The sequence below is a fragment of the Bos mutus genome, chromosome 22 (assembly GCF_027580195.1).
Source record: "Bos mutus isolate GX-2022 chromosome 22, NWIPB_WYAK_1.1, whole genome shotgun sequence".
In the NCBI taxonomy this organism is placed as follows: Eukaryota; Metazoa; Chordata; class Mammalia; order Artiodactyla; family Bovidae; genus Bos; species Bos mutus.
The window spans coordinates 52,413,669-52,427,453 of NC_091638.1; the positions used below are offsets into that span (position 1 = coordinate 52,413,669).

At 48.5% G+C, this 13,785-nt stretch overlaps 2 protein-coding genes across 13 annotated transcripts in view; one reads left to right on the top strand and one right to left on the bottom strand.

Moving 5' to 3' along the window:
• The first annotated feature begins 4,743 nt into the window (after nucleotides 1-4,743).
• On the top strand, nucleotides 4,744-9,130 carry LOC102286929 (15 kDa protein B). The gene is made up of 4 exons (XM_005910735.3): nucleotides 4,744-5,299; nucleotides 5,980-6,081; nucleotides 7,756-7,848; nucleotides 8,450-9,130. The coding sequence occupies exons 1-4, from the start codon at nucleotides 5,120-5,122 to the stop codon at nucleotides 8,588-8,590; spliced, it is 516 nt and encodes a 171-aa protein (XP_005910797.1). The 5' UTR covers nucleotides 4,744-5,119; the 3' UTR covers nucleotides 8,591-9,130.
• Nucleotides 9,131-11,357: 2,227 nt separating this feature from the next.
• KLHL18 (kelch like family member 18) overlaps nucleotides 11,358-13,785 on the bottom strand; it is a 122,838-nt gene continuing 120,410 nt past the window's right edge. For 5 of the 12 annotated variants that reach the window (XR_011462033.1, XR_011462035.1, XR_011462034.1 and 2 more), the window contains exon 13: nucleotides 11,477-13,218. The gene's annotated coding sequence lies outside the window, so the exon portion shown is untranslated. Of the gene's footprint in view, nucleotides 13,219-13,785 lie in introns of all 12 variants that reach the window. The other 7 variants (XR_011462041.1, XR_011462040.1, XR_011462039.1 and 4 more) reach the window with 5 other exon arrangements.

The following is a 13,785-nucleotide window of genomic DNA, read 5'->3' on the forward strand; positions in this document are numbered from 1 at the left end:
AATATAAGGACAAGCAACCCAATTAAAAATTGTACAAAGGATTTGCAGAGACATTTCTCCAAAGAAGATATATAAACAGACACGAAGAGATATTCAATGTCATTAGCTCTTAGGGAAATACAAATGAAAACCATAATGAAATATCACTTCACACCACTAGGATGGCTATAAGAAGAGAGACAATAATAATTGTTGGCAAGATGTGGGATACCACAGACTGCTGGTGAGAGTGTAAACCCGTACAGGCTCTTCAGAAAACACTTTGATAAATCGTCACAAAATTAAACCGAGTTGCCATATGACCCAGAAATTCCATTCCTAAGTATAGGCCCAAGGTAACTGAAAACATATGTCCACATAGAAAACTAGTATGTGAATATTCATAGTAGCATGATTCACAAAAGCAAAAATGTGGAAACAATCCAAATGTCTATAAACTGATGAATGGATCAACAAATGTGGTTTATCCATATGATGAAATCTTAGTCATAAAAAGGAATTAATCTACAACATGGATGAACCTTGAAACCATGATGCTAAGTAAACAAAGCCAGATACAAAAGACCACATATTTTATGATTTCAATTACATGAAATGTTCCAGTAAAGGAAACCCATAAAGACAGAAGGAAGATTATTGGCTGCCAGGGGTAAAGGGGAAGGGAAAACAGGGAGTGACTGCTAACTGGCACATGGTTTATTTTTAGGAGGATGAAAATGTTATAAGTTGTACACTTTGAAAGGGCACATTTTATGATATGTGAATTTCATCTCAATAAAAAGAGCTCCATTCATCTTTAAAAAATAACAGTTGCAGATATGGAATAAAACATAGACTCCATATGAGTATTTTAACAATATTTTTGTTGTTTTCCCACTACAATATTGTAATGTAATTAGCCTCCAATTAAAATGAATAATTTTAAAAAATAAAAATATTTTTGTGGTTTTTGTAAAACAAAGATGTTTATTGTAAAAAAAAAAAAATTCAAATAATAAAGTTGAAAAAAAAAAAACAACAAACCTCAGAATCCTTTGCCAGCTCCATAAGAGAAAAGCACAGTGGTCATCATTACTAACATTTTAGCAAACATCCTTTCAGGCACCTTGCTAGTGATGTTGTCATGGATACTGACCAGTGTACACTTGTCTGTAAAAGGAACCGAACCTTAGTGGGGGCTGTGTTGGTCTGTGCAAGCCCCCTCTCTGCCTTTTTTCCCTCCCATACCATTTTCTGCCCTCTCAACCATCATTCATTTTTACCTGGGCCTTGGAGGTGTTATAAAATGTTAATCAGTTTCAAGGATGTATTCTGATGTATTTTCCACGCATACACATGGCTAGAGAGAAGTGGGCGGGGGGGTTGTTACAGATCTCATTCTATTTCTTTCCTCTCTGGCCAAGCACCGTGTGTTTAAGACCGATCCGTCCAGTTGCTATGTGCTCGTCAGGTGTGCTGCTCTGTCTCAGGATTTCTCAGCCTCAGCACTGACATTTGGGGCTGGACCGTTCTTCCTTGGGGGGGCTGCCCTATGCACTGTGGGGTGATCAGCAGTATCCAGTAGGTGCTAGTTGCGCCTTCTCCTCAGCTGTGTCACTCAAAACTGTCTCCAGACATTGACAATTGTCCTGGGGGTCCAGGGGCAAAATCTCCCCAGCTGAGAATCCTTGCTTCTTGTCAACTTGTTGTACCAGAAATGGAATACGTGCTGCAGCTAGACACCCAGAAAAAAGAGGCCTGGCTGTAACAAAATTCCATTCCGGATGCTCTGAGTGTCAGAGAAGCTTGCTGCCATCAAGCTGAGCCACACTGGGTGGAAATGTGTGGGGTACGAGGAACTGGTCTTTGAGCTATGCATAAAATCCTTCAAGGGTAAAATCATTTATTCCCTCAGCCAGCATTTACTGAGCAGCTACTATATGCCAGATACTCGTCTTAGCGCTGGGTAAGCAATCAGCTTTCAAGGAGCTTACCCTCAAAGTGGGAAATAAAATAAACAATAAGCCACTGTTGCTACTCAACAGCAAGTGCTATGAAGAAAGTTGTGTCTTAATAAGAAAGCAGAGATGAGGGCGTAGGAAGGCCTGGGGAGGAAGTCCTCCTGAGGACTTGAAAGTGAGATAGGATGCCAGTGTGAAGGTTAGGTGCCGGGGTCCAAGCCTCGGCTGATCCAGGGTATTCGAAGCGGGGACGGCGTCGGCGAGGATCAGGATACAATAGCTTCAATTAGATATTAATTAAAGATATAAAGAGTAATAGAATAAGGATAGCTCAGTAGGAAAATTCAGTGGAGAAAAGAGGCTGAGTAGCTTGGTTTATGCGGGAGACCAATAAAACTTCAAGACAAGAAGTTTGCACCACTTACGTAGGCCGCAGGCGTCCTTCCGTTCTCCCGAAGGACAGGAGACACTGAGGCCTCCCCGGTTGGATCTTAGAAGCCCAGGCATAATTAGTAAGCATGGCGGGTTCCGCGCTCCAGATGGAGACTCAGCCAGAGTGAGAGAAAGCGCGACATGGGGAGACCAGTATTTCGAGAAACTGATCCCAATTCTTTATTTTCCGTGGTCTACTTTTATACACTGAGATGTTATGCAAAAGTCACACGGGGTCAGCAGTCCTGACTTTTATCAAAGTCAGGTGCTTCATACAAATGTATACAGAGGTCTTAGGGGTGTTACATCATCTTCTGGCCAGGGGGCCTGCTGACAATTTATGACCCTCTCCTTGTGACAGCGGTCAGTCAACCAGGACACTTATTTCTCCAGTGGTGATTATTCTTAAAACAGACACCACCCAAATAAAGTTACATTCCTATAGGGTGAGGGTATAGTGGGTTTTATTTAAGGAAAGATTTTACTTAGCCTAAGGTCCAATGTGATTAATATCAAAGGTTAATACTTATTTCTTCTATATATTCATTAATGTGTATAAGGGCAGGAGATGTGGAGACTTAGCAACAAACATTGGCTAAACAAATGAAAAACCCTTCACCAATACAATTTCTAATCAGCCCATTATACTTATACTAATAGTTTTCTAACTTTTCTAAGGAACCTGTTTTTAGAAGGTTTAAAGCATCTCGTGCCTCTCACGGTTGGGAGGCTGTGAGCAATCACATGTGGCCGGACAAGCCTGTCAGGAAGGCTAGAGAACCTTCAGAGGAGTTTGTAGGTTAAAACACTCTTGTCACACCCAGGAGTTTTTATTAACTGGAGCTCTAAGTTAACTCCTTCTCCGAAAGAGGTGGTGGGGGACAGCCCCCCGTAAAGTCAGAGGTGTAGATGAGCACAAAGTAGTAAAGTAGGCAGGCTCTGGTTATGGGGGTAGATGCTCGAGGATTTCCAGGGGGACTTCTGAGGCTCGATCCCACCTTTGCGTATGTCGAGCCTCCTTCCTCATGACCTTTGCCACGGGCCGAGTGCCTCACTCTGGCCCCCAACAGTTAGGGGAAAGCTTTCTTGAGAGCAAGAAAATTAAAAATGCACTTTCCTTTTTACCACACAGATTCTAATTGCATTTTAACTCGGAGGAGAAATTAGGACGTTTCATAGGAAGAGCATAGGATTCTACAGTGATCACCTGCCGTCTCGCCTTATCACACTTCCTGGGACGGACACGAGATCAGCTGCAGCAGAACCTTCATTCTCCAGCTAAGAACCTTTGATGAATGCAATCCCGCTAATAACTGGATACGTATTCCAACAAGTAGCAACAGTATTCCATGAGTAGGAATACCCTGAGTGCTCTAACCAAACTGCTCTTGAAGCATGTTTATATTGTCTCTAATTTTTCACCATTATACGCCACGGCTGCATGGATCTGATGATGAGACTCAGGCCTTTGAGGACCTGTTGGGTCTGCCAAAGACTGTTCTGTGCTCTGCCCCCTCTCCCTACTTCTGGCTCTGTCCTTCTCAGCTCCACCCTTAGCTTTTGGAGGAAGGGTGGGCTGCTCTGTGCCTTGGTTTCCCCACTGGCGGGCTTCAGTGAGAACACCATAGCCACTCCTCTCCTCCCCAGTTTCTGAGTCTCCTGTGGAACAGGAACCCAGAACCAAGGGCGGTTGGCAAGTCAACACCCTGGCCCCAGTAACAGGGAGCTGAGGAAAATGGGAGCCCTCGGAGGAGGGGGAGGCTCCTGCGGCTCCCCTTGTGGGCTGCTGCCTGGGGCCACCTGTGTCAACAGCCAGGGGTCCCTACCCCGATCCTGTTGGGGACAGCCTCCCCTCTTTGCCCTGCAGGGATTGGCCTGGGGGATGTGGGCAGCGAGGCTCTCCCTGGAGAGGTTGCTGCCATCAAACCCAATGACAGGGACTAGTGAGCCATGAATTGTCAGATCTTATGATTTTTTTTGAATTAAATCAGGCATCCAGATTTTTAAGGACTGACAATCAGTATTTTAGGGCTTCCCCAGTGGCTCAGCAGTAAAGAATCTGCCTGCCAACGCAGGGGATGTGTGTTCGATCCCTGGGTGGGCAAGATCCCCTAGAGGAGAAAATGGCAACCCACTCCAGTATTCTTGCCTGGGCAATCCCATGGACAGAGGAGCCTGGTGGGCTACAGTCCAGGGGGTCACAAAAGCCTTGGACATGACTGAGCGACTAAAACAACAACAATCAGTATTTTAAAAATATATGCAACATGGTAGGTGTCAGCCAGAGTACAGCCTTCAACCAGACCATCTGTCTGTGCTCTCAGCTGAGAAGTGGTCACACAGAGAACTCATGGATCCCAGGCAGCTGTTTTGGAACCAAACCACACCAACCAGGCAAGAGACAGCACAGGGTCCTGGAGTGTCAGAGCCAGAGGTGGCCTCCCCGTGGCACAGGGTTGGGGGAGAGATGGACACTGAGGCCAAAGTGAAGGGACGTGCCCAGCATCGCACCGGTCTCCTGCCCCCAGCTCGGGGCTGCCTCACTCCTAGGCCAATTGCCCAATCCTCCTTGCCTCTTAGTCACTGGTATTTTGGACTGTTGGCTAATACCGGGTGCCTAGCAAAGGAAAAGAGAGGCCCCTTTCAGGAAGGCCTCAGCCCCCGCATGTCGCCAGCAGGCCTTGGGCAAGGCTGCGTGATTACCACCTAAAGGGGGTCACAAGTGGCAGAGGATCCGAGAAGGGACGATGGCAGGGGCTTGGAAGGCGCTGGTACTGGTGGCAGGCTTGGCAGCCGTGGCCTGTGTGGCCCAGCGTGGCCTGAGCTATGAAGAGATCGTCACCCAGGCCCTGAAGTTCTTCAACCAGGGGCGGCGAGGACAGCGCATCTTTGGCCTGCTGGAGAGCACCCCGCCGCCACCTGATTTGGTGAGGGTCAGGGGCTCAAGCCCGGGGAGTGGGTACCACCTACCTCACAGCATCCCGTGAGACCAGCAGGCAGGAGCAAGTGCCCCAAACAGGCACAAAGTGCTTGGTTAACAGCAGATGCTGCTGTTATTACTATGATGTTTCTCCACTCAGAAGGTAAAACAGAGACTGGAATCTCTCTCCAGCCTGACAGCTGGCTAGCTGATCAATTCTGGGTTTTGCCCAAGGGTGGAATGTGGGGTCTGGGAGTCCAGTCCTGCACTCAGGAGTAAGCAGAGCTGTTTCAAAGGATGGACAGGAGCCAGACTGGTCCCACCAGAAGGCACCTCAGCAGGGCCTTCCAGGGTCCCCCTTCCCACCCCCTTACCTCTCTCCTGGCAGTTGAGTGTGCAAGGCAAGTATTCTAGGTCCTTTGTCCCAGAAGAGGAGATTGAGGTGCAGAGATGGGAGGTGACCCCTCAAGGTGGTCCAGCCATGAAGTGGTGGCCTCCTCTGGTTTCCAGAAGCCGTGCGCGCCTTCAGTCTCTGCTGAGGCTGTTTGAAGCAGCCGCCTCTCTTAGGTGGGAACTGCAGACCTTGGGCAAGCCCTGTCAACTTGGAACTGTGATCTCTCTCCTCCCTGCCTTTGTTCTCTCCTGTGTAAAAGGGAGATGACTGTGACTCTTCTCCTGCTTCTTTAGAACTCCACCACGATCCCGCTCAATTTCAGGATTAAAGAGACTGTGTGCTTCCTGCTCTGGTACCGCCGAAGGTCCCGACAGTGTCCTTTCAGGGAGGGCGGGGTGAGTCTCCCATCCATCCCCTGGCTCCCCGCCCCAATGAGAAGGACAAGGAATCTCCCCTCTCTCTCACCTCCTTCCCGGAGGCCAAGTTTGCTTCCACCCACCCACAGACAGGTGAGGTTTGACTGTGGAAGCTTTTTTAAAAAATTGGGTTTTTCCTTATGGCTTTTTCTTACTACAATTTGCCCATCCTTATTAGAAAAGCAATACATGCTAAAGAAGCAACTAAATATTAAAAGAGAAAGAACAAAGGGGGACCATAATCCACCTCAGTTCAGTTTAGTCACTCAGGTGTGTCTGACTCTTTGCGACACCATGGACTGCAGCACACCAGGCCTCCCTGTCCATCACCAACTCCTGGAGCTTACTCACACTCATGTCCATGAGTCAGTGATGCCATCCAACCATCTCATCCTCTGTCGTCCCCTTCTCTTGCCTTCAATCTTTCCCAGCATTGGGGTCTTTTCCAATGAGTTAGTTCTTTGTATCAGGTGGCCAAAGTATTGGAGTTTCAGCTTTAGCATCAGTCCTTCCAATGAATATTCAGGACTGATTTCCTTTAGGATGGACTGGTTGGATCTCCTTGCAGTCCAAGGGACTCTCAAGAGTCTTCTCCAACACCACAGTTGAAAACCATAAATTATATTTTAGTTTTTGTTGATGCTTTTATAATCCACCCAGATAACTGCTGACTTTATTTTTCTGGGCTCCAAAATCACTGCAGATGGTGATTGCAGCCATGAAATTAAAAGACGCTTACTCCTTGGAAGGAAAGTTATGACCAACCTAGACAGCACATTAAAAAGCAGAGACATTACTTTGCCAACAAAGATCCGTCTAGTCAAGGCTATGGTTTTTCCAGTGGTCATGTATGGATGTGAGAGTTGGACTATAAAGAAAGCTGAGCGCCGAAGAATTGAGGCTTTTGAACTGTGGTGTTGGAGAAGACTCTTGAGAGTCCCTTGGACTGCAAGGAGATCCAACCAGTCCATCCTAAAGGAGATCAGGCCTAGGTGTTCATTGGAAGGACTGATGTTAAAGCTGAAACTCCAATACTTTGGCCATCTGATGCGAAGAGCTGACTCATTTGAAAAGACCCTGATGCTGGGAAAGATTGAGGGCAGGAGGAGAAGGGGACGACCGAGGACGAGATGGTTGGATGGCATCACCGACTTGATGGACATGGGTTTGGGTGGATTCCAGGAATTGGTGATGAACAGGGAGGCCTGGCGAGCTGCGGTTCATGGGGTCGCAAAGAGTCAGACACGACTGAGGGACTGAACTGAACAGATAACTGCTTTTCTAATATTAGGAAAATATTTTATTATAGCAAACTAACAAAATTTAGAGAAGCGAAGTAAATAACAAAAAATCTGCAACCCCACTACTCAGGAGACAACATTAACTGTTGGTGTATCATCTTCGGTACCTTTTTGATGTACACACGAGTGTTTTAAACAATATAACTCCCTCTCGGCTAATTTATGGAGACCCTTTCCCGTGTAAGAACTTGCATGAAAGTCCTTAATGCTATCGGGCGCGCACGGAGCCTGCCCGGGTGTCCCCAGCGGCCGCTGCTCCCTCCGGCGTCTAGCGGGTGGATTGGAGCTCGGGAGTCGGGGGACCTGGGCGAGGGCGCCGTCTGCTACAGCCTGTGTGCTTGCTCCCCGGCAGGAGGAGCGGAACTGCACCGGCTCCTTCTTCATGCTGCGGCAACTCCGCCTCCTGTCTCTCAACTGCGTTCCGGACCGTGAGCTGGAGCCGGAGGTGAGCCCCTGCGCCCTCACCTGCCCCAGTTCCCGTCTCAGAGGCGCTCTGCCTGGTGACCGCCAGTGATCGAGGGTCCCTCATCCGGGCCACTGACTTAGGCGCGTGGAACCTCAGTTTTGGAGGTCCCAGACCTTAGACCTGGAAACTGAACCGGTCTAAACTCAAGTAGTCTGGAGGGGAGAGGCGTGGCCAGACCTTGATGATTGACTGCTAGTCCTCTGGCAGAAGGGGTTGGGGGCAGGAACTGATGGTCTCCTCCTGGGGCTGGGAGGGGACTCAGTCTTCCACCGGCTGTTCTCTGGGCCTTGAGCTCTGGTAACCCGCCTCCCCATCCCACTTTTGGGAAGACCAGCCGGAGGTGGAGCCTCCTGGTAAGTGAGTGCAATAGCCGGGGTGGACAAGAGTGGCAGGCGTTTCTAGCCCCTCTGGGCTTTGGGAGTGGGCCTGACTGGGGACCCCTCCAGCACCATCACCAGGGTCACTGCCTGGACCTCAAGACCCATCCCCACCTGGGGAGAGAGGGGCCGCACGTGGGACAGGAAGGGGGGGAGGGGGTGGGCGATCGATGAGGGCGCTCACCGCGGCATCACTTCTGCAGCCCCGCCGGGAGAGGCGCTCTGCTGGGTCTGCTGGGGAAGACCCTCCAGAACTTGACAGCTCCAATCTGCCACCGGCGGTCAGGGACATGTACCAGAGAGCCAAGTACGAGATCATCTCCAACATCCTGAGGAATTTCTAGGCCTGGAGAAGGGAAGGGATGCCCTGCAAGCCCACAGCGACCTGCGATTCCCACCCATTCTCTGCCTCTGCTGCCCTTAGCACTCCCTGGCCTGCAAATGAGCCCACCCATATTCCTCAGCCTTTGCACACCTGCTTCCCTCTGCCGGGGAATTCCTGCCCATCCCGTGTCTGTGGATGCTCCACATCCTTCCAGGCGTAGGTCCAAAGTCACCTCCCCCAGGAAGCCTCTCTGCTCTTCCCTGAGCAGCACGTGTCCTTCCCTCGACCGTGGTGCCGTCACGATCCTCAAACCACGCTGGCAAGTACCAGCTGCGTCCTGGGCTACAGAGCACTGTCTCTCCTCCCAGCGGGGCCCTCCTGTGCCAGCTGCAGGGGGCTGGGGAGGGAGTTTCTCTGCCAAGTGCTCCTGAATCCCAGGAGGGCAGTTCTTTCTGGGCAGGACCCTGAGTGCCCCTGTTCCCTGCTCAGTCACTGTGATAATGAAATGTCCCTTCATGTATCTAGCACCTCCAAGAGGGTGCCAGGGCATCCTATGCTGAGAGCGCCAGGAGTGAAACTCAATAAAACGTTTCTAAGTTGAACGATGATGTGAATAAGTGAATGAATCAAGTGCCAGGGATGAACCAGCTGGACTTAGGAGGAAGAGACCAAGGAGGCAGGTCCTGGGGGTGAGATTCCACCGTGCACCTTGGGCACACAGACTCCCTGCGGTCAGGGCAGTGGCAGTGACGAGAAACGGGATAATGAGGGGCGCCATCTGAGGGCCATGCTGGGAGCTCAAAGGCAAAGTAACCTGCCCCCAGGTTATTCTGGAACCACCTCTCCTTCCTTTCGGCTACTTTTATTCTTCCTTCTTTATCATGAAGCTCCAGCCAGAACCTCTTCTGGATCCCCAGACTCGCACATCAGATGGCCTCATAGACGCCTCCCCATGGATGTCCTGGGGTGCCACCCACTCAGAATCTTCCCTCCAGACCGCCCTTCTTAGTGCCCAATCCAGCTGATGGCAGCCTCATCCACCCAAGGACGTGAGCCCTGCTCAGACTCTCTGCTGTCTCTCAGGGAGAGTCTGGTTTTGGAGAGTTGGTCTCAGTTCCTGATCCATCCAGCCCTGTGAAGAGGGCCTGGCACATGGCAGTTGCTCAGTAAATACTTGAGTGGACGAGAGCCCTTTTCTTCTCACCAGTAGGCCCCCTTTTTCAAATCTTTGCTAGAGAAATATCTGTGGGAAACCCTCTCATTTGAGGGGCCATAGTGTAGAGCCCCTCGGGGGAATGGGTTTTTTCAGCCAGGGCTTCCCTGGTAGCTCACCTGGTAAAGAATCCGCCTGCAATGCCAGAGACTCTGGTTCACTTCTTGGGTCGGGACGATTCCCTGAAGGAGAGGCCACAAACTCCAGTATTCTTGCCTGGAGAATTCCATGGACAGAGGAGCTGGTGGGCTACAGTCTATGGGGTTGCAAAGAGACGGACATGACTGAGTGACTAAGCACAGCACAGGGAAGCCAAAGACTCCTGTTAATGATAATAGCCATGATTTATGAACGCTACTTCCCAGTGAACCGAAACACACTTCTCAGGTCTTAGAACAGTATTGCAAGGTGCATGCATCACCAGCAACTTTTAGTGAGAAAACTACGCCTCAAGGAAATTGGTTGACTCGACTGTAGTCTACACTCCAACCCCCTTGTAATCTAAATCTAGGAGCGTGTAATCTAAATCTAAATTGAGGGAGTGACCCTCAGGTGGGAAATGGGCAGGTTTGGGTGGACCAGGATAAACTAGACCTCAGACCATCTCTCCCTGTGGTGGGGTGATGATGTTCACCTGGAGAAGGCCCTTGTAGCCCCACAGAAGGTGCCAGCAGCTAAGGCACACCGTCTACCACTCTCTTGCCTGACCTCCATCCCCAAGAGAATACTCACAGGCCTCAGCCAGGTCTTCTGTGGGGCCCTGGACAGTAATGGGGCTCAGCAACTTCTCCCCGGAAGTTCAAGACTCATCTGTGGCGGTCAATGCTGCATCACACGCGGTCTGGGGAAGCTGGCCCATCATACTGTACCAAGTGAGAGGCAGGCCTATGGGACCAGCCACCAGGCTCTGCTGGGCTGCCCTGCTGCATTCTCCTAGTCCCAGCATGATCAGGCCCTGAGACAGCACCAAGGCGCCAAACACAGCTCAGCCTCTTGGCCTTGGCAGCTTCTGAAAGTCTTCAGAGCCATCAGAGCAAGACTGAGAAGGGAGAATTCACCGGGGTTGGGCATGGGAACACAATGGGTGAGCAGACCTCTAGGTTAACATCTAAACGGCTGCAGAAATCAACTTTCGCTCCCTGTACAGATACTTGTAGCTCAGCTGGTAAAGAATCTGCCTGCAATGCAGGAGACCCAGGTTCAATTCCTAAGTCTGGAGAAGGAAATGGCCACCCACTCCGGTATTCTTGCTGGAGAATCCCATGGACAGAGGAACCTGGCAGGCTACAGTCCATGGGGTCACAAGAGCTGGACAGGACTTAGTGACTAAACCACCATCACCATAGACAGATATGATGTGAGCTTTATTTTTAAAAGAAAAAATGACCATAGTCATTTTATGTCCCATTTTACAACCAGCTTATTTTCCTTTAACCTATCAGCCAATACACTTCAGTCCCTATTGGGTCACATTTTTTCCTTTTTTCTGTCTTATGCTCCATTGGGTGACTAGACTTCCATTTATTTAAGTTACTCCTGCTGTTGAAGTTGTTCCCGTTTTTTTGTTTTGTTTTTAAACAATGTTGAGATAAAAATAAGTTCCTAGAATGGAAGTAGTATCAGAGTGTATGAACATGTTAAGAACTTAATGTATTGGTAAATTACTATCTAGGATTGTAGACAGTAATTAAGCAATATTGCTGTTCTGGCAGTTTTATTTATGCTACTTGGAAATAGGGAATGGCCTGAGTGCCCAGCCAACAGAGGAATGGTTAAGTAATCTGTGTTATACTCACTGGATTGCATATTGTACAGCCTTTAAGGTAAATCTGAAGACAACGTTATATCAAGGAAAATGCTTGTGTTAGACTTGAGCAAAGGACCTGCTAAGTTGGGTTTATCTCCACGTGATGGAGACCACAGAGCCCTTGGAGTCCACAGGTCCCCTCATCATCTCGGCCTGAACTGCACCCCAGGATCTGGAGCCCCAGAAGAGACGGTAAACCTTGGGGCCTTAGAGGCCACAATGCAAATCAGTGTCCAACTTTCTTTTTTAAACAGCTTTATTGAGCTGCAGTTGACACAGAATAACTTGCACATATTCAAAGTATACATTTGATAAGTTTGACATAATGTCCATCTGTGAAACCATCCCCACAAGATAGTGCACATGCCCACCACCCCTCCAGAGTCTCCTCACACCCGTTAAACTCTGAGTCCTCATCGCCCTGCTGTCCTCAGGCAATCCGCGATCTACTTCTGTCGCTGCATTAGTTTGCATTTTCTACTTGTTGTTCCCTCAGGCGTCTCTGACTCTCTGTGACCCTGTGAACCGCAACGCGCCAGGCTTCCCTGTGCTTCAACAACCCGCAGCTTGTGCAAACTCATGTCCATTGAGTCGCTGATGCCATCCAACTATCTCATTCTCTGTCGTCCCCTTCTCCTGCCTTCAATCTTTCCCAGCAGCTGGGCCTTTTCTAATGAGTCAGCCCTTCCCATCAGGTGGCCAAAGGATTGGAGCTTTCGCATCAGTCCTTCCAATGAATATTCAGGACTGATTTCCTGTAGGACTGACTGGTTTGATCTCCTTGCAGTCCAAGGGACTCTCAACAGTCTTCTCCAATACCACAGTTTGAAGGCATCAATTCTTCCGCGTTCAGCCTTCTTTATGGTCCAGCTCTCACATCCATACACGACTACTGGAAAAACCATAGCTCTGACTAGATGTCTGGACCTTTGTCGGCAAAGTAATGTCTCTGCTTTTTAATATGTTGGTCACTGCTTTTCTTCCAAGGAGCAGGTGTCTTTTAATTTCATGGCTGCAGTCATTGTCCATGGTGATTATGGAGCCCAAGAAAATAAAGTCTGTCACTGTTTCCATTGCTTCCTCATCTATTTGCCATGACGTGCTGGGTAGAGTTCTGTATAAATGGAAATCTGCTATAGACTGGAGGTTTGTGTTCCCTCAAAATTCACATGCTGAAATTCTAACCTCTAAAGTAATGGTATTTGCAGACTGGGCATTTGGGATGTACTGATATTAGGTCACGAGGGCTCTGGAATAACTGATGTTATAAAAGGGACTGTGGAGAGCTCGCGTGCCATCCCCGCCATGTGAAGACACACAGCAAAAAGGTGGCTGTCTGTGAGCCAGGAAGCGGGGCCTCACTAGACACTGAATCTGCCAGTCCCTTCATCTTGAACTTCCCATCCTCCAGAATTGCAAGAAATACATTTCTGCTGTCTATAAGCCAGTCAGTCTTTGGTAATTTTTATAGCAGCCTGAACAGACCAAGACACAGCACACAGCAATGTCCTCCTTTTTTGACCAGCTTCTTTCACTAAGCATCATTATTTTGAGATTCTTTCATGCTGTATCGAAACATCAATCATTCCAATCTCCTAAGAGAAGTGGGTATCCACCCTCAGGGCACCTGGAGACAAGTGAAAAAACTGAATTATAAATTTAGAATCATCCTTCAAATAATAGGCCCAGATGGCTTCACTGGTGAATTCTATCAAATATTAAAAAAAATAATACTAATTCTTTACAAACTCTTACAGAAATAAAGGAGGAGGAAACACTTCACTCGTTCTATGAGGCCAGTACCACCAGCCAAGGACATCAGAAGAAAAGAAAACTACAGAATATAGCCCTAGTGAACACAGATGTATTATAAAAAACTCCTTTAAAAAGTATCAGCAAGCCATTCAGCAACATATGAAGGATTACACACCATGACCGAGTGGGATTTATTCTAGGAATTCAATGTTGTATCAGTATCTTGAAAATCAATTAATGTTATATACCGTATTAACAGCTGAAAGGACAGGAAAAGCTGATAGGTGCAGGAAAAGCATCTGATGAAATCTAATACCTATTCATGACAAAACAGAATGCAACTTCCTTAACTTGAAAAAGGTCTCTGATGAAAACCCCACAGCTTGACATATTCACTGGTGAAGGACCACGTTTTCCTACCTAAGACTGAGAACAAGGC

What these genes read in the sequence shown, in the direction of transcription:
- LOC102286929 (XM_005910735.3), top strand. Translation starts at nt 5,120, where the DNA reads ATGGCAGGGGCTTGGAAGGCGCTGGTACTGGTGGCAGGCTTGGCAGCC. An exon ending in CCCCGCCGCCACCTGATTTG is followed by an intron (nt 5,300 to 5,979) that starts GTGAGGGTCAGG and finishes CTGCTTCTTTAG; the next exon opens with AACTCCACCACGATCCCGCT. An exon ending in ACCGTGAGCTGGAGCCGGAG is followed by an intron (nt 7,849 to 8,449) that starts GTGAGCCCCTGC and finishes TCACTTCTGCAG; the next exon opens with CCCCGCCGGGAGAGGCGCTC.